The sequence below is a fragment of the Tinamus guttatus genome, unplaced genomic scaffold, assembly GCF_059628265.1.
Source record: "Tinamus guttatus ecotype Peru unplaced genomic scaffold, ASM5962826v1 Tinamus_guttatus_pri_ptg000096l, whole genome shotgun sequence".
In the NCBI taxonomy this organism is placed as follows: Eukaryota; Metazoa; Chordata; class Aves; order Tinamiformes; family Tinamidae; genus Tinamus; species Tinamus guttatus.
The window spans coordinates 174,904-196,764 of NW_028288630.1; the positions used below are offsets into that span (position 1 = coordinate 174,904).

General features: G+C 43.6%; 2 protein-coding genes and 1 long non-coding RNA gene across 4 annotated transcripts; 1 reads left to right on the top strand and 2 right to left on the bottom strand.

Moving 5' to 3' along the window:
• Positions 1 to 2,806: 2,806 nt before the first annotated feature.
• ATF1 (activating transcription factor 1) lies at positions 2,807 to 14,861 on the top strand. Of its 2 annotated transcripts, XM_088520660.1 has the most exons (8): positions 2,807 to 2,947; positions 6,333 to 6,449; positions 8,117 to 8,245; positions 10,215 to 10,315; positions 11,270 to 11,400; positions 12,219 to 12,398; positions 12,486 to 12,645; positions 13,018 to 14,861. In XM_088520660.1, the coding sequence occupies exons 2-8, from the start codon at positions 6,339 to 6,341 to the stop codon at positions 13,160 to 13,162; spliced, it is 957 nt and encodes a 318-aa protein (XP_088376786.1). In that variant the 5' UTR covers positions 2,807 to 2,947; positions 6,333 to 6,338; the 3' UTR covers positions 13,163 to 14,861. The 2 variants fall into 2 exon arrangements, with proteins under 2 accessions (XP_088376786.1, XP_088376785.1); XM_088520659.1 differs by lacking the exon at positions 2,807 to 2,947 and having other exon boundaries at positions 6,389 to 6,405.
• LOC148595439 (uncharacterized) lies at positions 12,656 to 13,396 on the bottom strand. Its single transcript, XR_015913145.1, has 2 exons — positions 13,349 to 13,396; positions 12,656 to 13,087 (listed from the first exon to the last, which is right to left on the bottom strand). It is a non-coding gene; the product is annotated as an uncharacterized LOC148595439 (long non-coding RNA).
• A 2,252-nt stretch (positions 14,862 to 17,113) lies between the features above and the next one.
• TMPRSS12 (transmembrane serine protease 12) lies at positions 17,114 to 21,251 on the bottom strand. The gene is made up of 5 exons (XM_088520645.1): positions 21,161 to 21,251; positions 20,603 to 20,801; positions 19,159 to 19,430; positions 18,220 to 18,362; positions 17,114 to 17,359 (listed from the first exon to the last, which is right to left on the bottom strand). Exons 1-5 carry the CDS (start codon positions 21,249 to 21,251, stop codon positions 17,114 to 17,116), a joined length of 951 nt encoding a protein of 316 aa, XP_088376771.1.
• Between the last annotated feature and the right edge of the window lie 610 nt (positions 21,252 to 21,861).

The following is a 21,861-nucleotide window of genomic DNA, read 5'->3' on the forward strand; positions in this document are numbered from 1 at the left end:
ACACAGTTTAATTCACTTTTTGTGTGCAATTCAGTCATTAGTTTATGGGAGAAATATGGTAGGGGGACTTTAGTGACAGCTGGGAGACAACCCAGACGACTTGGAAACATTCATTAGAAAAAACATATTTCCTGGTTTTGGGTTGAATGCAATTTTTCCTTACAGCAGGGGGCACAGAAATGAGACAGACAGAGCAATCCTAGCAAATACGTGTTAAATAACTTCAGGAAAACGGAGATGTTGGCATTCCAAATACTGTGTCAGTTTTCACATTAATAAATGTAAAGAAGCAGAACCCTTAGTCTAAGTACAAGCCATGCTGTGAGAAGCTGTTTCACAGTGGGTTGAGGGAGAGATAATGTTTCAGCTTTGAGTGAGAGTTACATCTCTTTTCTCTAATACTTAATAATGTTTTAAGAACAACTAGATTTGTAAAGATATTAAGAAAATAAGATTTTGAAAGCAATGAAAGCTGATACTGGATACTGCTACAGGTTTTTTGGAGTCAAACATGGTATATAGTGTAAATAAATTTGTTATTAAAACGTTCTACATTACCTCATTCAAAGTTTGTAGGCAGTTTTTAAAAGGTTTATAGCATAAACTCTGAAGAGCCTGTGGCAGTTACCGGAGCAGTGCCCAATGTATCTGTCAGCCAGTCCCAGTTTTGTACTTGAAAACTCCTCATCTGTTGTTAGCTCTTCTCTGAGGGCAGGAGTGTTAGTCCTGAATGGTATTTTAAAAGATATTTTGTGGGGGGAAATAGGTTTAGAACCTGCCAGCGATGATGGCAAGGGGGAAGTTCCTGCAGACGCCGCTGCTGACACCGCGTTTCTGAGCGCTGCGGCTGCCGCGGGGCTGCGCACGGCAGCTCCGCGGTGGAAGGACACGATCTGGGCTCGTGCGTGCGCCCCGAAATGCCCGTGTGCGACGTCTTGATGTCCTGAGCGTTGCCAGGCCGGCCACAAACTGAGGAGGTGCCAGGTGTAACTGTGACTAATCCCGGTACTGGAACCTGGGGAGCGGGGAGCACCAAACCCCTCTCCCTCGCAGCCAGCTAGGTGAGAAATCCCCCTGTTGTTACAAACCACTTTCTGTTGCTTTATTTTTTCTTGCACTGCAAAACAACTTGCAGTTCAGCTTCACTTCATTGTTGCACATTTCAGAAAAGAGTCTTAACTTTTGTCTTACTTAAATTAATGCTTTTAGCTCAATTGCTTCAGCAATTTAAAGTTCTTATCCATTTAAATGGGTTTTAAGTACAATTATAGGCTTATCTTTTTTTTTTCTTGCTGCTTTTTCAGAAATAAAATAAATGCTTAAATTAATTTGATCAAAGATATCCAAAATGTGGCGGAATGACTTTCCAAAACGGCATTTTTTGAATGACAAATGGCTTTGTTGTTGTTGTTGTTGTTGTTTGTATGACTAGAAATCAATATTTTGCTATGGTTTTTTTTTTTTTTTTGGTCTTTTAAGCTTAGTTTGTGACTTAATCTTACCCTATTACACTTCTCTGTCAGAGAACTGTTGTTTACAGCGCTCCCATTATAAGGACGTAACATTCTGCTCCTGGTGCCAGTACGGGGCGTGCAGCAGCCGGCCAGTTCGGATTTTAGGGAACGCTTCTGTCCGTGTTTTTGTTGTTTTTTTTTTCTCCAGGAAACACAGAGCTGTGAGCCTGGAGCTCCCGAGTTTTGGCTCCAGCTCTGCCCGTGAGCTCCGCTGTCACCAGGCTCCGCTGGGCCCCGTGTCTGCGCGTGGGGCAGCGCCTGCTCCTTGCTCTGCCGGTCCCTCGGCACCACGTGCCTGGGGTGGCTGCTGCCCTCGGGGACAGGCCGCTCCTCTGTGGAGCCCCATGTGCCGCGTGTTGACCCCCACGCGGGTGACGCAGGGGACGGCCGGCGCCAGGAGCCCGGCACGAAGCTGGGGGCCGGGAGCGGCGCGAGGCCCTCGGGCAGCCGCGTTGGAGGGCGCCCGGCGGGGCCGGGGGCAGCCACCCCGTCAGAGAGGGGGGTTGGTGCGTCACGACGCTCCCCGCTCGTCCTCGATGTGAATTTGCAGCTTCAGGTACTTCCAAGCCCAGTTTTGTCCACGCTGGCACCGCGTTTCTCACCCAAAGCGATGCAATTCAGATGTGTCAAACCAGCTGTCCCCAAAATAACTTGGCTAAGGTAAATTTAAGCCCTAAACACAACTTTTTTTTTTTAATTTCTGCCAACCTCTTCTGCCATTGTCAGTTCCAGACTACAGCATCATGTAATTATGTATAAAGTTTTTATTTATTTGAAGTTAGACTAGATGTTTTTAAATTTTAACACCTGGCTGGACAGTGTTCCATTAACGCATTGATTGTGTTTCCTTTGTCTTGTGTTAATAAATATTGATGCTCGATTGCTCCCCTGGCTCTTCTGCTCTTTCCTGAAGGGTTTTTGGTGGTTGTTTTCTCAAAGCAGCCCTGGGGGGTTGGGGGAATTTGCGGTTTTGCAGCTTTTTGCATCTCTTTTGCAGAGATGAGGAGCTTTGGGGAAAGCAGAACCAATAGTGACGGCTTTAACGGAAATAACTTAAACATTATTTTAACATGTTCTGACAGCGGGCGCGGAGGAAACAACCAAAAAGCCGCTTTTTAGGGCAAAAATGGGTCGCACTGAGGGCAGCAGGGTATGGGACTAATGGCGGCACTTCCGGCTCGTGCGGCCGCTCTGGCCTTGCAGCTCTATGATGCGCAGCCTCCCCCGGCGCTGGGAGGCGGTGCCACGAGCGGCCGCTTTAGCCCGGGCCTCCGCGCACTCTATGCCGCCGGAAGCGCCATGGCGGGGGATTTCTAGGCGAGGCCTCCGGGGAGGCTCTATGGTCGCGCCCGCCCCCCGCGCGCCCCGGCCGCGCTGACGGTGCCGGCGGCGCCGCTTGGCCGAGGCGGCCGCGGAGCCCGGAGGCCGCTCAGGTAAGAGCGGGGGCGCCGCGAACGCGGGGGCCGCGGCCGCTCCTGCCCTCCCCGCGGGCCCGGCCTGGCCGCTCCCCTCCTTCCCTCAGGCCGCGCCGCCGCCCTGGGCCGCGGGGGGCGCCCGGGCCGGGCGCGGGGCTCGTCCCGCCGCCGCCCTTTGTGCGGCCCGGCCGCCTCGGGGCCTCCCCGCGCCGGGGATGGCGCCCGCCGCCAGCTGCGCCCGCTCTGCCCTTCCTCACGGCAGGGCCGAGCGCGCCCGCGGCGCCCGGGCCGCTGACCCGGCAATCGCGCCCGCCCCGCGGAGCCGCCCCCGGCGCCATCCCCGGCCCCCGGGCGGGAAGCGGCTCCTGCCTCTCCCGGGCGGCTCCGCGGGATGCGGGGCCTTCGCCCCGGCCTCGGCGTCCCGCACAGAGCCCTCCCCGTTTCTGCGGGAAAATCGAGCGCTGGCACCTCCTTGTGCAGGAGGAAGCTTTCCCCAAGTGCACAAGCTGCAGGCAAAGTCCGTAGGGATTTGGCTGCCGTCGCTCGGGAAGGTGGCCTGGCTTGAAACCTTAAGGAATCCCGACTTTCACTGGGTTACTGGAACGTAATTCCACAAAATGCTTTAAATTACTTTCCGCCCTTTATGCGCTTCAGTATTTCTGCTGTCCTCACTCAGCATTGGAGTCTACAACTCTGTGCTGTTCTTTAATTCCTGTCTCTGTGAAGTCTTTAAAAAATCTATTGTCTCCTAAAATATTTCCATAGGGAAGCGTCGGTGGGGCTGCTCCTCTGGGAGATGCAGAAGGGCCAAACGCAACCTCCCCGCTCCCCTTGCAGCAGAGGGCCCGGTGCTTTGCCCTGACAAGCTGCTTCGCTCTTTCCTTAGCTCATTTGTTGTCTCCTAATGGTATTTTGAAGTTTCATCTGAGCTTAGGAACGAGATATTTTAGCTGTTGTACGAGCATTTACCTGGAAGGAGTCGCTGTTCCAGGGAACTTGTGTCCTAAATTGCCAAAAGCAGAAGAGCGGCGACAGGAAAGTAGTCGAACGTTTACGGACGGGGCACTGAAATAGTGATTCAAATGAAAAGCCTGAGAAAACAGTCACTGCGCAAGCACGTGCATCAGCAATCTCCTTAGACTGTTGGCCTGTTTTTCATCGCGCTTATCAATGTAGGGGTTTTTCTGATTGTCTGTTCTTTAACTGCTTTTCTTTTGCAGTCATTTGTGGTTTTCTTAGCGGTCCTTGTGCGGTGCTTCAACGTGGCGTGAGGGCGAGCAGCAGACCGATAAATGAAACTTGTGCACGGCGAAGTGCAGGCTTCTGTTTTGGCCTAGAATGAAGGGAATTTGAGAGTCAAACTCGCTTGTAGGCAGGCGCGAGCGTCTCCAGCCCTCCTCCGAGTTGCGGAGTCCTTCGGAGAGAGCGTGTTCCGCGCCCGCTCGGATCGGAGCTGCCTCTCGTGGAGGCGGCCGTATCCTGGTGAGGGCGCCGCGGGGTGGAGGCTCCTCCGCCGCGGAGCCTCCTTGGTGCGCGGCGACGCCGGCTGCAGCTGCACATGCGTCCGGAGGCGGCTTTGCCGGTGCTGTCCGAAGGTGCCGGTGTAAAACGCCGGCATGTTCCCGTCGTCGGTGCTACTTTGAGAACTTTCAGGTTGAGGTTTTGGGTTGGAACTGCCTTCCCGAAAACTGTGGCCACAGAAATCACCATGTTGGGGGCTGCGACAGAGCATCCCCATGGAAAGGTCTCGTTTCTTCAGCTCAGCAGGTTGCTCTAGCAGGAGGAGACACATGGGATCCTCCAGTGGGACCGTGGTGCGCGGCTGAGGAGCAGCTGAGCCTTCTTACCCGAGGGGATATAGGTGCAATATGAGCTTGTTAAGATGCCTTTTAAAATCAGTTTTTAACATGAAAATTGATTGATAAATGTTGGGTGAAGCTTTAGTTAAATACAATGGAGCGAGTAGAGGCGAGGTGAGCTAGAAAGGCACGTTCGTCTCTGGAAACGTGTCTGCACGGGGGCTTCACGCTGGGTGGAGGATGCTCAGCGGAGCCTCTCTGCCCTCTTCCCCATTGGTTTATTTGGGCTGTTCAATCTCTACCTGTCACTTTTGTTGTTTATTGCAGTTGGGTTTGCCGCTGTTGTGACAAGAAGACAGAGAAAAACTGTAAGAGAGGCAGGGAGAAACAGAGACTGTGGTTTAGCACTACAGAGATGAACTGGGTATTTCTGCAGCACTGGAAATTTCTTTTAATTTTTGCTGTTGACTGGATTTCAGTTTGACCATGCCCTGCTTACTTTTGCCACTCCGTATAGCTCCATTTGGACAGCTACAAAATGTGCATTTTCCTTTATGAAGAAAAAACAAAAATAAAATCGGAGGATGCACAAAGTTGACTCCCTTGCCATCAATACTTGTCATCAATTCTGCGTTTCGTTTTTATGCTCAATTATGATTCTGCTTAAATGACTGCAGTCAAACAGAAAAGGGAGGGCTCTGGGAGCCGGCGGCTCCGTCGCGTTGCAGCGGGACCCGGCGCCTCTGATTCATCCGCGGGGGCTGCCGGGGCCGGCGCTCGCGGAGGAGCCGCGCGGAGCTGCCGGGTCTCTTGGCAGGCGCCACCGGGCCCATGTCCATGAGCCGCAGGTTTCCAGGCGCGGGGAAGGGCCAAGATGCTGCCAGGGACCTTTCGGCCCCAAACGGAGCCTCCCTTTTCCCGCTCCCACTCGGATGACCGGCTGCGCGCCGCCAGCACCGCGAGCGCAGGGGGACGCTGCGCACCCATTCCCGGGCGCTCCGGGGAGCCCGCGGGATCCCCGCGCGCGGGAAGGCGCAGGGGCCTCCTCTCGTGCGCGCCGGCTCGTTACCCTCTCTGTGCACGGCGAGAGCTGTGGTTTATCTCAGTAGGGAAAAATCAATGACTCACATTTCCACAGAAAGAAATGTAATTTCCAGTCTCATAGCAACTGTCCTTTCAACAGTTTTAAACCTTCTGTGACAAAATGTTTAACACTCGCTGATCATCTCTTAATGCTCCAGGCTGGTCCGCCCACTCACCGCACCTAAAAGCTCGCGGTTTTGCATCTCTCTAAATCCCCCTTTTTGGGGAGGGGAAGGCTGTCAAGTAGTGCTGAGCAGTTAAATATAAATGCTGGAACTGAGAGAAATGACTTTAACATGGAGATGCCGGCATTTCTGCAGGGCTTACAGGATGTTATTTGTCTTTCCAGCCTGTGTTCTCCATACTTTGATTTTTTTTTTTAGAAGGACGAAGCACTAAGTAAAAATGTTCAAATCAGGCTAAAAGAATTAGGTGCCTCTGTTAAATACAAGGGCGATTTGGGTGCTGGTCTCCTGTTCAAATTGGCCAGCGGCTGAATTAACCTGTTGCGTCTCTTGCAGCTGATTATGGAAGAGGTGCCCAAGAGCAGCAGCACGGGCGCAGCGGCGGCTCCGCAAGCACCAGCTGTACAAGGTACAACACTACAGGCAGCTCAGCTCTCTCATATTGCTCAACAGGTAAAGCCTGGGCCAAATCTCAGCAAACATTTCAGGGAGCTAAGAGCCATTCTTATGGGCAAACCATGTTAATTCTGGCGTTTTAAAAACGCACAGAGAAGAACCAGCAAAGAAGGCTGAGAAGAGCAAGCTTCTCGTGATGGACAACACAAAATTAATGGCTTTGCTTGGGTTCAAAAGGACCGCAGATGAATTCAGTGCTGGTGCAATGCAAAAATGCAGCTCACTGGTTTTGTTCGATTGTGCATCCTTTGTGACAGTTAGCTCTGCTGCCCAGAAATGAATCGAGGACCTGGTTTTTATTTTTTGAGAAAAACTATTTACAGCTCCTTTTGTAAGCTGTGGCAATCCTGGATGCTAAGCACCATGGAAACACTTGGGTTTTAGCCCAGCATTAATGTGTTTAATGTGATAAATCATACGAAGCTGGAAATCTGACACACTTTTCAAGAGGTGACATCACTTGCAAAGCTTTAACCTCATTTTCTCCTGATGAAAATTTCTGCTTCCAAAAGAGCATGTTTTTCTAGAAAAGTCTGTGCTCTCAGCGCTGCAAAACGATGACGTTTAACAGCTCGTCCAGTGTTTACTGTATGGAAGCGATTTAGATTCTGAAGCAAAATCTAGATAACCACGTGAAACAAAGACCGGATAGGGTATCAGCAAGCATCCTGTTGTTTGTTTACAAACTATTTTTTCTGATCTGTTTTTATATAAGGTTGCCAATGCGACTTAATACTATGCTGTGTCACAGACAGCTAACAGTAATAATTCTTGTTTTTTTTTTAGGCCCATATTCCAGCTACAATGTTAATTGAAATTGATAGTTTTATAGCACTATGGAGCAGATGCCTTAACTTTTATTGGGAAAAATCTGCTCTTAGTTCTCCTTTGCTGTCGGAGCTCCTTTGTTTCCGTTGTGGCCTGGCATCTTCCACACAACCCCTGTGCCGCAACGCGCTTCGCTCAGCCTTTGTCCTACGAACTTCTGAATTCTTCTCTGTGGAGCCTTTGAACCACATTCCTACCCTGGTTGCTTAAAAAGAAGTCCAGTAACATCATACACCCATCACGCTGCCTTCTGCACTAATTTACTGGGGTCAGTCTGATCTAGCTTAGACCTGTTGGGACTTCTTATGTTTTTTTTCAGTGCCTTAAATTCCTACTAACATTACAGGGATCTGAGACAGCTTAGCTCTTCAGGCACTTATATTTCTGCTTATTTAAGTATAAAATACTCTTAAATGGAATCAAAACTTGAAAAATAAACTGTCACAAAGGTGGGGCTTTATCTGTGTATATTTATGCAGTATATGGAAGCAGTCATTCTCAGTGCAGGTCTCGGTGTTGGGATTCTGCACAAATCTGCTTTATTATGGCTCATGCAGAAAGGAATGTGTGTAAGTTGAAGTGTTTTCATCTTCCACACATACTGCTACGTTTGATTTTTCTCCCTAACCTGAGGCAAGTAAGTGGCTTCCACCTAGACATATACAGATACATGCTGAAAAAATATGTTATCTTTAAAAGGTACCACCTTTGGCTTGATTAGACCTCAGAGAAGCTGCTGCTAATGCACATTCTCCATCGGTCTTCACGCATGCACCCCCATTTTCCGAGTGCTGTGGAAGCCCTGCTACTGCTCATCGCCCTGTGCTCTGTTGCAGATGTCGCTGCGAGGTCCTGCTCCGCTGACAGTTGTGCAGCTGCCTGGAGAACAAGTCCAGGTCCAGGGAGTCATTCAGACAGCTCAGTCCTCCTCTGTAATCCACTCACCCCAGGTGCAAACAGTGCAGGTAACCACAGAGCTTCTGTTAAATTACCAAGCATCTTGTTTTATGGACATGAAAAGACTTGCAAAGACCTGTTGAGCTAATTCTGCCCGCGTTCAGCCTACCTGGCCCTGCTGTGAGAGAACTCTGTCCATCGTTCTTATTTAACAAGCATTTATGCTTAAAACTATTTGTAGTGTTAAAGTTGCTTTTAGAGTTGAAATGAAACTAGTGGACCTTAGCCTCCTTTTAAAAAGCATAAACCCTCTTTGTTACCCAATTAAAGGGAGTATCAGAATAATTCAGTGAAGAAAGTGTGTTTGGAAAAGTTGGACCTAAATGATGGTGAATAAACTGTTGATTACTCACCTAGCGAATGCTGAAATTCCACTTCTGTGGTACCTGGGCGTTCTGCCTGTGCGTCTCTTACTCACTTTCCCTGTGATTTTTGCACAAGCCACTTCAGAGAGGCGCCTCGGGGGGGTTACGCTCAGGCTGTTCCTGGTCCGGTTCGGTTCTTGGCTTAGAGAGCCCGCCGGGCAGCAGGACATTGAAGTTACACTGTGCAGTAACGACACTAATCAGCTGAATCACTGGGAGAACTGAAACTCGTTAGTCACTCATCCTTTTACTCTTGGTTATCCATTCATATGACATTAAATTGAGAAATCCGGGGGGAAAAAAAAAACATCAGATCGTGGAGAAGAAAATGCACTTTGCTGCAAACAATTTCCCATCCATTTTAGTAAGTTATCTCAACCTGAGTCTCTGCTGATCCCTTTATTGTCATCGTGTTCTAATTGCGGGGTCCCCACTGACTATATCGCCTTTTTTTTTTTTTTTTGGTAATTTATGAGCATTGTGGCCTTGTAGCTCACAGCAAGCACAAAAAGTAGTGTGAGCAGCTTTTTTTTTTTTTTAATGTTGATAGGAGGTTGCTCTTCTTGCCTCTATAGCAGAGTTAACTGAAAAGTACTTTTCCCATAGCGGCGTGTATTCCGGTTGACTTTTTGTTGCTGGCGCACAGATAAGTACAAATAAACGCTTTGTTAGTTGGCATTTAATAAGGAGCATCGGAGAAAAAAATGACATCGGACAAGGACACAATGAAATAAAAATAAAGTTAGAGTTAATACTTGGCATATTTGCTCCCTGATAAGCTGCTGCCTTTAAATATTTATGTTGTTTTCATTTGGCTGTGTTCTTACCAGCAAAATGTATCACCAGTCTGTCTACATGATACGTTTTAGGTTTTTTATATGTTCATTTCTGTACGTAAATGGTGTTCCTGTTTTCACTCCTGTCACCTCCTTAGACAAATTTGTATGTGGAAGTGGGTCACCTTTCCAGACTAGATAAGCTATTAAGACTCGCTGTCTTCTGGCAGCATTTTGCTTTATTTTGCAGAAAGGTACGTGCAGCTTCCCTCCAACCCTCATGTTTGCTTAGCTGGAGCTCTTCACTGACTTCATTTACAGATTTCTCCTTGGTTCCCCCTGCTTTTCTGTTACACAATCTTCATTTTATTTCAGAACGTGTATTCCAGAATTCAAAGTTAGGCTTATGAGATTTTTATGAAAATGCAAAGCCTTTTACTTCTTCACACTGTTATTTTTAGATTTCTAGATTGATTACTCCTGTAGTCATAGAACAGTTGGCTTCAGATGATGGAGGTTTTTTCACCTTTTAATGTTGTAAATACTTTGGGGATCTCAAGCTTTCTAAGGAGTTAAGAGATTTGCATCCTTTGGGTTTTAAAGTGAATGTGTTCTGGTTTCTTTATGACCTGTCCGTCTGTAAAAGTCTTTGAGAATTGCTAAAAATATTAAATAGCACTGAATCTAGAAAGCCATTGCATTTTCATTCGGTTTGTGAGGAGCTGCATTTGTGTAGTTTTCATGCAGCTTTAGCTCCTAAAAAGTAACATATATACTTGTTACATGAGCATTTCTTCTATAGTGTGCAGGATAGCCACATGGAATGTGTTTTTTAGGTATCTTCCTTGTCCGAGAGTGAAGATTCTCAGGATTCATCGGACAGCATAGGCTCCTCGCAGAAAGCGCGAGGTATCTTAGCTCGCCGTCCGTCTTACCGGTGAGTATTTTGTTTTAGTGCTGTAGGCTGGGATCAGGAGTTGTCAGCTCTGCTTTTCTGTTCATGTAACTACCACTAACTCCTCATTTGGTCTGGGGTAAGATTCACACCTCCGTTGGTTCATCTTTTAAATAGGGATGTGTCTGTTTCCATAGGGTATTGTACCACTGTACCGTGCTCGTTTGAGAAGCTGTGCAAGACCTAAGTTAAATACAGAGCACAAATAAAAAGTCCAAGTTTGTATTTAAAGAGCAAAAGATTAATTTTAAAACTTTTTTTGTGGTAATCTACTTTCTAAGTTTATTCTGGCACCAGGTAGAGCAAACTGGTTTTAATAGGATATACAAAGCATGTTCTTGAGAGAACTGGAAGACTGAGTTTTAAATCGGGAAAAAAAAAAAAATCTCTTAACAGGCCAGTTTTAAATCCCTGGAAAAATGTTTATGATGGAAACTCTGGTCTGCTTTTACTGAAATGAAATGATGCAGCTGCAATGTTAGAACAACTTCAGCACAAAGTATCTTCAGTACATTGTTTTTCTGAAGGTTGCTGAAATCTACTGCAAATGCTACAGATTATAGCAGGCTTACCAGTGCAAACATCGTGGGCTTTTAGAGGATAATGATTGAAAATCTGGAATTCACACCGAATTGTGCATACAAATATTTTATCAGTCAGTAGCCTGACTTGAATTGCTCTTAGCTGTGTCAATGTAAAATGATTAAAATATTTAACAAAAAACAAGAATTCATAAACTACAGAAATATAATTGCAGAAAGACTTTGAGATAGTCACCTCATACAAAATATGAATAATTTCCAAAAATGTTTTATACCAACATTTTAGCATTTATTTATGTAATACAAAATAGTGACAGTATTTTGCAACTGTTGTTGTGTAACTTACAGTTGTTGCCTATTACTAGAGCTGATATAGGTTTGGTTTTTTTAATAGAAAAATCTTGAAAGATCTTTCTTCTGAAGAAACACGGGATAGAAAAGGAGATGAGGAAAGTCCTGGTGTCTCTACTGTTACATCTATGTCTGTCCCCACACCTATCTACCAGACAAGCACTGGACAGTACAGTATGTTATCCAAAATACATACCTAACTGGATGTACTTTTATTAAACATTTTCCAAAATATTTTTTGTGATGTGTGCATGTGTGTGTATATATATATGTATGTATCGCTAAAGTGAAACAAAGATTGTTTATTCCTTTGGCAATTAATGAAGCTACTACTGTTCTGTGGAAATAAGCTGGTATCTAAAGAGTGCAGGTAACCTCAATACTGGATTATCTTATTTTTTTATATATTAAGACATTAAAAATGCAGGGAAATATAAAATATTTGTTTTTTCAGAAAGAAAAAAATAATTTAAACAGCAGTCTTCTAGTGTTAGATTGAGTCCAAAATGTAAGATTGTTAAAAGATACAGTTGCATAAAGCTTAGGGCCAAAATGCATTCCTTTGGTTCCAGGGAAATACAAAGGATTTGTTTCTTTCGTTTTTATCATCTAGTAATCCTTGTGTTTGCAAATCAAACAGCTGTGTGCCTGTATGTAGCCTGGAAGTTAAGGCAGTTAAAAAAAAAAAAAACAAGTTTTTAAATCTGCAAAATATGGGAATTGCAGAAGAGTTAAATTATACTATTTTACTACATCCAGTTCCTACAGAAGAAACCTTAGTTAGAAGATGTAGGTGTTTAGTAAGGACCCAGCAACAAGGCCTGATTATTAAAGGTCGCAAAGAAAAAACCCTTTCAAAATAGGGAATGGTGTTAGTGGTGGCCTAAGATGCAGGTTTGCCAATGGCGATGAGCACGCGGTGCAGTGCTGCAGCTGTCCCTGTGCTTTGTGATGCACAGGCGCTTTCGGCGCGCGATGCTTTTGTCTTGCAGTTGCCATCGCGGCCAATGGCCTGCAGCTGGCCAGCCCGGGCGCGGACGGCGTGCAGGGCCTGCAGACACTGACCATGGCCAACGCGGGCGGCTCGCAGCCTGGCACCACCATCCTGCAGTACGCACAGACCTCGGATGGGCAGCAGATCCTCGTCCCCAGCAACCAGGTGGTTGTGCAAAGTGAGTATTCCTCCTGGGAATCCTCCTGGCGCGAGCGCCAGCTCCTCGTGCTGCCGTGCTTTGACGCCTCGCGCTGTTTCTGAACAGCCGCCTCGGGAGACATGCAGACCTACCAGATCCGCACCACGCCGACCACCACGTCCCTGCCGCAGACCGTGGTCATGACGTCCCCTGTCACTCTGACGTCGCAGACAAGTAAGACAGATGATCCACAGTTGAAAAGAGAAATAAGGCTGATGAAGAACAGGTAGGTGAACTGCTTTTATCTGTTAACCTAATGTGCTAAGATAGGACTTCAGAAGACAGATTAAATGGAAGCTAATCTAAATGAGTGTGCCATCATTATGGCTTGCTGCATCCAGGCAGCAAAAATATCAGAGATTTTGTCCAAAACACAGTATGTGGAATTTGGAAAACAAGCTGTTTTTTCCCTGCAGATTGACTACCATGTGTGTTAGCAGATACTGCTAAATTTCATGCTCTCCACCTACTGTTGCAGTTTGTTCTGCTAATGATGCCAGTGCCAACTCCCTCATCTCATTTTGGTCAGTGTTAAAACACTTACAAAATATTCAAATCTCAGATAAAATAAACAGTGACTTCTGTCTGTCTGTTCCAGAGAAGCTGCTCGAGAATGCCGCAGAAAGAAGAAAGAGTATGTTAAATGTCTGGAAAATCGAGTTGCAGTCCTGGAAAATCAAAACAAAACTCTAATTGAGGAGCTAAAAACTTTGAAAGATCTTTACTGTCATAAAAGTGTGTAAGAAAAGAAGGTAAAACTTTTGTGGACTGTTTAAATTTCAGAGGAGAATTTTTTTTATACTGAATTTTCTAAACTAGATGAAAGGTCAAAAATGAAACTTTTCTACCTAGATTTCACAACTTATAGACTATATAGATTTTATTTACATGTTGGTGACGAAGTACAAAATGGAACGAGAAAACCTCACCAAAATTCCTGCTGGCACAACTGGAAACGTCGCTAAAAGTCAAGATTGCATCTACAAAAAATGGACATTCACATTTTACCAGACAGGTGATTAGAATGTCTTTGAGCTACAAATAATTTTGTAATGGAGGCGATATTTGGTTACAATCGAAATACAGATGAAATGGAATCCTTGCCATAGCTGACATAATTAGTAACATTTATAACCAGTATATGATTTCTTACTGTTTTTTCAATCCTTACTTTTTTCTTTCAGTTATTTGTATGTAAATATTTTTATTTTAACCTGTAAGTTGTTCATTACAGGTAAAGATGATTTAAAAAAGGTAATACTTTGCTAGAGGTATAAATTATGTTTATTCTTTCTCAGCTGACAGTTTAAAAGTTTTTTTTTTTTTTTCTTTTTAATGTTTGCTGTGTTTATCAGATTTGGAAAGGTTTTGCAGAAAGCAGTGAGAGGCCTAGTCCTGAAAATGTCTGAAGCATGAGAAATAAGGTGTTGACTTGTCCTCAGAGAATTCAACACATCTAATGATTTTAAAGCACAAGTTAGGGAATAACAAGTATTGGTGAAGAAAAGCTTCTGGAGAATGATTTTCAAATAGTTTGTTCTTAGTTGCTGGGCATGATAAACGTCTATAACTGAAAAATAAATGGTGTGCTGATTATATCTACAATTATACACGCATGGCTTATTCTGTTTGGAGATTCTACTGTGCTTTGGAACATTTAAACCAAATAAGAGAGGAACAGTAAAATTAAAAAAAAAAAAAAAGACATATACCAAAGGGTTTCATGAGGTTCTAACATAGGGTTTATATGCTGGAAGTAGTACAAAAATTCCAGACTAATTTTGTAAGGTAGGCAATATTTTGCAAAGTAATGGTATCTTTGTAAGAAAATATTCTATTAAAAACTGGTAGATGGTTGGTATATTTTGTAGCTAAATTGTGATCTTTACAAATTCTGAAATTGAGTTTATATACGTATTTTGACAGTTTATATATTTCATTTTAGTAAACAAATGGAATATTTTGTGAACCAGATTTTCAATCATATATTTTTATGGGTAGTACAAAGTACAAAATGAGATCCTCTTTGGTGCAGGAGATATTTGAATTAATTTTGTATGTCTGTAGGCAACTTGCAACAAAATGGATCCTAAAGAATGTTGCAGGAAAAAAAAATCAGGGCTCTTTTTCCCCCCAGTTAATAATATCTACACATTTGATCTTACTGCTATCAGAGATTCTAGTTTGTATCATTTTGATTCGTTTCAGGTGAAAATTAAATGATGTTTGACATGATCAGGACTCTTGGGTGTAAATAGAAAAATGTGTATACAGTGCTTATTGCATGAATAACAAATACACTATTTTCCATAGTTAGGATTGAATCCTGCTTCCAGTTATGTCAGCGGGAATTGCACTATGGACTATGCTATTAAAAGGTGTTAGAGCTATGTGTGTGTGTTGTGCTAGCTCAGATCTAAAATAAATTAAAAGATGTACTCACTCCCTAGATGTGCATTGTTCATCATATGATCAGTCAGTATTTTTTATTTTACTCATTTTTGAATTAATGGGCTTCTTAGCAAGCAGAGCTCTTTGCAAATGGTATGAGGCTGCATTCCACAATCACATTGTTAGTAGGCTATAGAAATATTTTTGTTTCTAAAGTTGAATATATGATTGTTCCAAACATGATCCACTATACATTTCCTTTAGGCCAAACTGAAATAGACATTTATGTTCTTGATCATGTCCAAGAAAGGTGCTCTGGTTGCACATCAAAACCAGACTGGGAAAGCCATCACGTTATGAAACTGCGCTCCAAAAGAGGTGGTTGGTGTCCCTGAAATCCATTTGGGGGGATTTCAGGAAAAGTGGACAGTGCTCGGGATGTGCTCAGCACCGTGGCAAGTTGGACCTTTTTGCTCCGTCTGCTGTCAGGTGTCTGTCCGCTCTTCGGTGTGTGTACAGGAGAGCAGGGTTTGACATACAGTACTGAAACTAATATGATAAATTGATATGATAACTCCTCTGTATGGTATTTTGATCCTCATTGTGTGCTCTTGTTCCTTTACTTTCTTTTATCATATGGAATAATAATTAAAAGAAGCTATCAAGTGTTAAGGCTGTATGAAAAATGGTGGCCAATTCTTTTCTGTATTCAGCCAGTGAAACAATTGTAATGTTGCCAGAAATAATGTTAGTAAATTTTTATCCTCTTAAAATAACAGTGTTTTGGGAAAGAGCATATAAAATAGTAACCTGGGTTTGCTCTTTAAGTAATCACTTATCATGCAGTAGTTATTTGGATTTATTTCAAAATCTGCATGGTAAGAGAGCAAACATACATCCTGACAGTGAGAGAGAGATACCAAATGCTGTTCTGCTGGCTATTTCCAAACAAAAATATGTGCTTTATATGAACTGTAAATATTTGTTGAAACAGTCAGATGGTTGAAAATTTTGACCTTGGTAAATAAAGTCGCCAAAATATAATTCTGATGTTCCTTATTTATTGGTCAGCTGATTTTTGGTTAAAATCCTGTTTTAGTAGTCCAGGCCACATGTCTGTGTTGTCTATTTAATCAGGTCTTTTGTACTGGCCTAAGAAAGAACATCTGGAGATCCTTTGCTCAGTGTGTTCTTAACAGCAGGCAAGCAGAATGCTAGGTTATTTGTGGGTAAAATTTAGTCCTCACAAAAACAAATTAGTGGAGAATACCTCTTGTCTTCTGTAGATTTTTTTTCTCTTCTTAGTTTTGTTTAAACCGAGCCCCTGCGAACTAAAACCACTCTGTGCTCTGTTAGAATTCATCCAGCAGAGGGAGTATCCCCCTTCCATTACCAGCCTCACCTGGTATTAGGTAATAACTAAGCTTGAGATAGCTGGAAAAGTATAGGAAGAGGGAAAGAAAAAATATTTTCTGTTGGGAATGTTTCTATGTATTAAATTTCCCCGTTAGAGTCAAGGCTGTTATCAGTTTCTCTACTGTTAGCATGGATCTCAAAGGCAGAAGATGGAAAACTAAGATAATAAAATTCCAAACTTTTAGGAGATGAACTTGGAAGGACTGGTAGGTGTTTTTAATTATCTGTATTTCTTGCTTATAAGCTTGTTTTTGTCAGCCTAAAATTATTATGTTTACTGCGTGACAAGGCATGCCCATCAGAGTGGCTTTTTTCAAGAAAATAAATTCTGTATTTATCTTGATGAAAACACATTTTGTTGCAAGAATGCCAAGATTGTACATTTTAGAGCAACGCTATACATTGCAGTTCCTTTAAGCTAGAATACTATGTATGATGTATGATCAGGTTAAATTGTAAATCATCAGCTTTCTTTTAACAAATAGGGAACTAATGTTCTCTAACAGATTATCATGGTGATGTATACTTTAATGTTTTGTAAACACAATGAATTCATCCATTTCGTACTCCCCAAAATATGGTGTTTTATCATAGTTTAAAGCCTTACATTCATAGCAAATAGTGGAATACATTTTTATTGTGCCTGCCTTAGTTTGTATATTTACAAGAAATATTGTAACTCCAAAAATAATACTGCTTTATTAAAAGCTTTATATATATATAAATATATATATATACACACACACACATACAGAGCCTGGATAAAAACATGCTTTCTAAAAAATAGGTTTTTGTCCTTGTACACTGAGATTTGGTCTTACGAAGCATGACTTAAGTGTTTGCAAACAGCCCTAACCTCTGCTCCGATGATGCAAGGGCTGGTGGCTTTAGATAACCGACGCGAGCCCCAGGCCACTCACAGCCAGCACGATGCCGAGCGCAGCGCTCCCGGCCGTCCTGGCCTCGCTACTCAACATGAGTTCTGACGTTACCCAGCTTCTGTATGAAGATAACCGGACGTAGATCCCAGGAAATTTTGGCCGCCCACAGCCAATTCCAAAACTGGTAATCCCTATTAGGTAGTACTTGCCGGTACTAGGGTAATGGCACATTAAAGGGCCACCGCTGTCTCCCTGTAAAACAGTAGTAACATTTTCCCTTCCAAGAATTGATGTAGCGTTAGGTTGCTAACGTATCTCCCATTGTCTTGATCAACTAGAAGTCTCTATCTAAAATGGACAAATCAAAATAAATTTCCCTGTGTGATGCTACCTTGACCCTGTCAACGACATTGCTTCAGTGTCTTTAACTGAAAATGACTTTTTTTTTTTTCCTTTGCAGCTTTTCATTCTGAGATTTGTTTCCCTCAACTTTCTTAGTCATCAGGTAACAGCAGAATTCAAATTAAACTGTCCACACAGTATGTAATTTTAAGTACCAAGGAACGTGGTATCTTGAATGTTTGCCAAGACACTCTCTTAGAGGAGGCATGCCTAGGAAACCAGGAAGTCCTTCAGATTAAGTACTTATGAATACACTGTATTTTTTAATTATAAATATCCTCTGCATTAAATGCTTCCATACCATCACTGCTGCCCCAAGTTTGTAAACTAGTACTTTTGGCTTCAGAATTCCTCTCTTTTGAGAATGAGCTTTCTGATGAGGAAGAGATAACTGATCATTCAGCAATTAATTTACGATCTCACTACTGAACTAAATCATTTTCCAATGTTGTTCTCTTTGAAAAGCATAAAAACATGTAAACTGCACATGTACAGTGATGTACAAGTATGTTTATATAAATGTGTGTGTTTATATGTGTATTTTACTGAAATCTTTGTGAGAAGCTTTGTATAAAAAATGGTAACTTGGGTGCTCTTTTAACTCCTTATTACCTACTGCCAAGTGTCAGCGACTTTTTTGTGTGTTTTTGAGATACGATTTTTTTTTGGAATCACTATCTTACCTCTTTATTTACAATGTTTGCTCTTACCTGACAGCTATCGATGCCTCCAACTTCAGAGCCAGCACAAATCATGTTCCTATTAATCATTCCTCCGTAGGAATCAAAAGCGTTACAGGAATCAAAAGGAATGATATCCACTTGTGCTTCTTGTAATACATTTGAGGCTTTACCTGTAAAGGAAAACAGTATAAAATAATTGTGCTGCTGTGTGTACCAATTCTTACTGTGTTCCCTTCCTGTTTTGGTGATTTAAGAGTACTTCTGCACAAGCTCAGACATGTACTTCATGCAGAGTCTGTGCCTGCTTCTAGTGGCTTTAAGCTCAAGTCAGTTAAGTATTTGCAGATTTGGGACTGCTGTAGTTTTTGCCCTTCTTGCTCTGAAGAAGCATTAATAATAACAACATTAGTCACCAGTTGTGTCCCAGATGCCAGAGGAAACTTCTCTAACAAGCTTGGATTTTTCCTGGCTGCCCTGTCACTCTCCACACACCAAGGATTCACACCACCACGTTACATCCCATCAAGTCTGTGACCAATGCAAGTAAAGACAGAATTTGAGGGGGAGCAGCCATTCCCAAAACGCACTGGGAGCCCTATATTCACAAGGCATTGCATCAGGATTTTTCTTTTTCAGTTAAAAAAAAAAAAAATTCTTTCTGGCAGCCAGCATCTGAAAAGCCAGGCAAGGATCTTAAACTCAGGCTAGTTTATTTCCCTTTTTTTTTTTTCTATCTTATTTTTAGAAGAAAGGCCAAAAATCAGACCCAAAGCCTTTAGGTCAGTCTAATCTGCTTTCAATGGAAAAATCATGGAGAGCAGATTTTTGGCTGCAGGAGAATTTAATGATGTTTTAGAGGAGATTGTAACCCCAGCTGATTCAGTTATATCAGTGAGCCTGAAGGGCTGAAACCTGCAATCAGTCAGTTAGCTCATAATTTGGTCAGGCAAGCAAGTGAACTTTTACCTTTTTCGGCTAAACGTCCCCAACCGCTTATATAGCAGTCTGTTTCGTTGTCAATATAGAGGTAAAGGTGTGCGGAAGGTAAGCAGATAGGCTGAATATAGTCATTGTAGCGCACAGAGGAATCAAGTTTAAATAACGCAATATCATTTTCAAATGTTTCTTTCCTGAATTCTGGATGGATAGTGATGTTTCTAATATATCTTTTTGTTGTATGTTTGTCATATTTCTGAAGGTTATGTACACCTATCACAGCTCTCCAGAAAAACGGGTCCCTAAAAAAGAATTCATATATCTTTTAGTTATCTTAAATACATTTCTTGATGCCTTTTTTAAAAAAACTTATTGCTGTACTGTTGGTTTAAACACCCTTGAGAATATACCTTGAAAATTCTGCCATAAATACTTTTGGGAATAAGTTTGGCTAATGTCAGTTTTGAACACTCAGTTTGCCTAATGCTGGTCATATCTTTTAAAGCAAATTCAGTTTAATGACTTAAGCTGATATTCAGATTTTGCTTGCCACCACTATCCCAGCAGAAGCTCCCCAGGATGTATTCAGTTGAAGAGATGGTCACATAGGTTTCTTTTACAAAAAAAAAAGGAGGGGTAAGATTGTGTCCATGGTGCTTGTAAAAGCAGTGCTTGTGTCTAGATTCAGAAAATCCAGTAACTGGAAGCTACAAATATTAACATCAACTTAATATTAAATTTAGAAATAGGATCAGAATCATTCATGTCTAGTTCCTATACAAGCCTGTTAGGGGAAGAAAAAAAAAATTAAACAGTAATTGAATTTGGCCTGTAATGGAGAATGGGGAAGGCTACAAAATTCAGACTAATATCCAAAATTCTTCAGTATAAGATAAAAACTATGTTGATTATTTCTAATAAACTGTGACTACAGATCAATGTTTGAGAAAGGGCACTACAGAAACAAAGAGCAAATCTAAGAAACTCCTGACAGATGATTACAGTAAAAATTGGTTAAGATGGTTAACATTTCAAAGCTCAGAGGAATTTTGGCTGCTCGGTTTCCCTCACAGTTACGTCAACAAGGGCAATGCAATCAGTATCAGCTTGCATGAAGTAACGTGAAAATGTTTCAACTGCTGGAAAGGCTACAGTGAAGACAACGGTTGGTAAATGACCCAAATACAGCAGAATTGTTCTAGGTACAAGACTTATAAAGTCAATCAGCATGGTTGATGCAGAAAATAAAGGAGTTTTGGGTCTTCTGATACCACCCGTGGGAGTTTCGGTGGACAAGAGCTGAATAATTTGCTTCTGCCTTAGCTGTATTAGTTGTATTCCATCTCACTGTTTTCTTTCTCGTTTATTTTTTTTCCTCCAGATACAGCCAATCTAAATCAAACCAGGTGCCTCTAAAGTTGATGCTTTTGCCCATCTTGCACTTGATAAACAGAAGCTTTGGACGCACACTTACCTCCTCTGCAATGCACAGTGGGCGGCAGAAAGCACCCAATTCTCATTAACCAAAGTTCCACCACACACATGCTTAAAGTTCGGCCCAATTTGGTGGACCTGGAGGCTCACAAGCCATGGCCAGGCTCCCACCGATGCTTCGTGGCCACCCACAATCCGCGTGCCCGAGAACGGATCCGAGATCAGCCGCTTTCCACATTCTGCAAGAGAACACAGCAGTGCCTCTGTCAAACACAGAAAGGCAGCTTTAGCGAGCTGGCAGCGTCGTGTTTTGAGGTAAAATTGGTGGTAATTACTATTTATTTGGGGATGTTCACCGTGGGGCCCTGACGCGGGACATCTCTTGGATGTTTTTCCCCTCCTTCCCACTCCGAGGCGCTGAGGTGAGCGCGCCGTCATGGCGCCCGCCTGGGTGGAGCTTCCCGCCGCCGCGCGGGGTCTCACGGGAAGTGTAGTGTTCCCGCGCGGCCGCCGAGGCGCCACCACCTCCCGACCTGCCCGCGCCCGCCGCTTCGACGCCCGCGGCTCTCCCTCAGCCCCCCGGGCGGAGCGGCGCTACCTTCCGTGGAGGTCCAGGGGTCCGGGACACCGGGCACGGTGCCCGCCAGGAGCGGCAGCAGCAGCAAGGCAACGGGGAACCTCGACCGCATCGTGCGTCGACGGGGCAAAATGGCGGCGGCGCCGAGGCGGGGCACGTGATGCGCTAACGGCCGCTAATGACCGCGCGGTGCTTGAAGGGGCGCCACGTTGGTTCTGCACGGCCTTCTCTGGAGCTTCCCAGCTCGGCTCTGTAGCTCTGCCTTAGTGAGTGGACACATAATTCTGAGATTCCTGTCCTTTAATGCCCTGGGAGCCTCTCTAGTCTGGTTGCTTGTGGGTATTTGTGGCTTAGGCAGCAATTACCCTGAGAGTCTCATGGCTGTCTGCCTGCTTTATGTGTTGGAAGCAAGCTGTGACAGCAGGCACGAAGAAGGAGGAAGGAGCTGGGCTGGCACAGTGGGAAGCGGCCTGGCAATGCGGTGGCTTGCCCTGAAGTCATCACTGAGTGTCCACCTTGGATGTGCTCTGCGGACTCCTGTGCAGCGAGAATTGGCCTGCGAGTGCCCGAAGGAATCCCCAGCATCCTGTAACCACAGGCTCCCCTCAGTAAGAAGGTGTTTTTTGTTTTTATTTTTGTTTTTTTTTTTTGTCTTTTCTTTCTTTTTTTTCCCCCCCCCCTTTGTTGCTGTTGCAGGGCATCAGCTTGGTTTCAAAACTGTG

Coding starts and splice junctions, on each gene's coding strand:
- ATF1 (XM_088520660.1), top strand. CDS start 6,339: ATGGAAGAGGTGCCCAAGAGCAGCAGCACGGGCGCAGCGGCGGCTCCG. Junction 11,401..12,218: donor GACAAGCACTGGACAGTACA/GTATGTTATCCA, acceptor TTTGTCTTGCAG/TTGCCATCGCGGCCAATGGC. Junction 12,646..13,017: donor ATAAGGCTGATGAAGAACAG/GTAGGTGAACTG, acceptor TGTCTGTTCCAG/AGAAGCTGCTCGAGAATGCC.
- TMPRSS12 (XM_088520645.1), bottom strand. CDS start 21,251: ATGCGGTCGAGGTTCCCCGTTGCCTTGCTGCTGCTGCCGCTCCTGGCG. Junction 19,431..20,602: donor CACTGTGCATTGCAGAGGAG/GTAAGTGTGCGT, acceptor ATTCTTTTTTAG/GGACCCGTTTTTCTGGAGAG. Junction 17,360..18,219: donor GAGGCATCGATAGCTGTCAG/GTAAGAGCAAAC, acceptor ACTGTTTTACAG/GGAGACAGCGGTGGCCCTTT.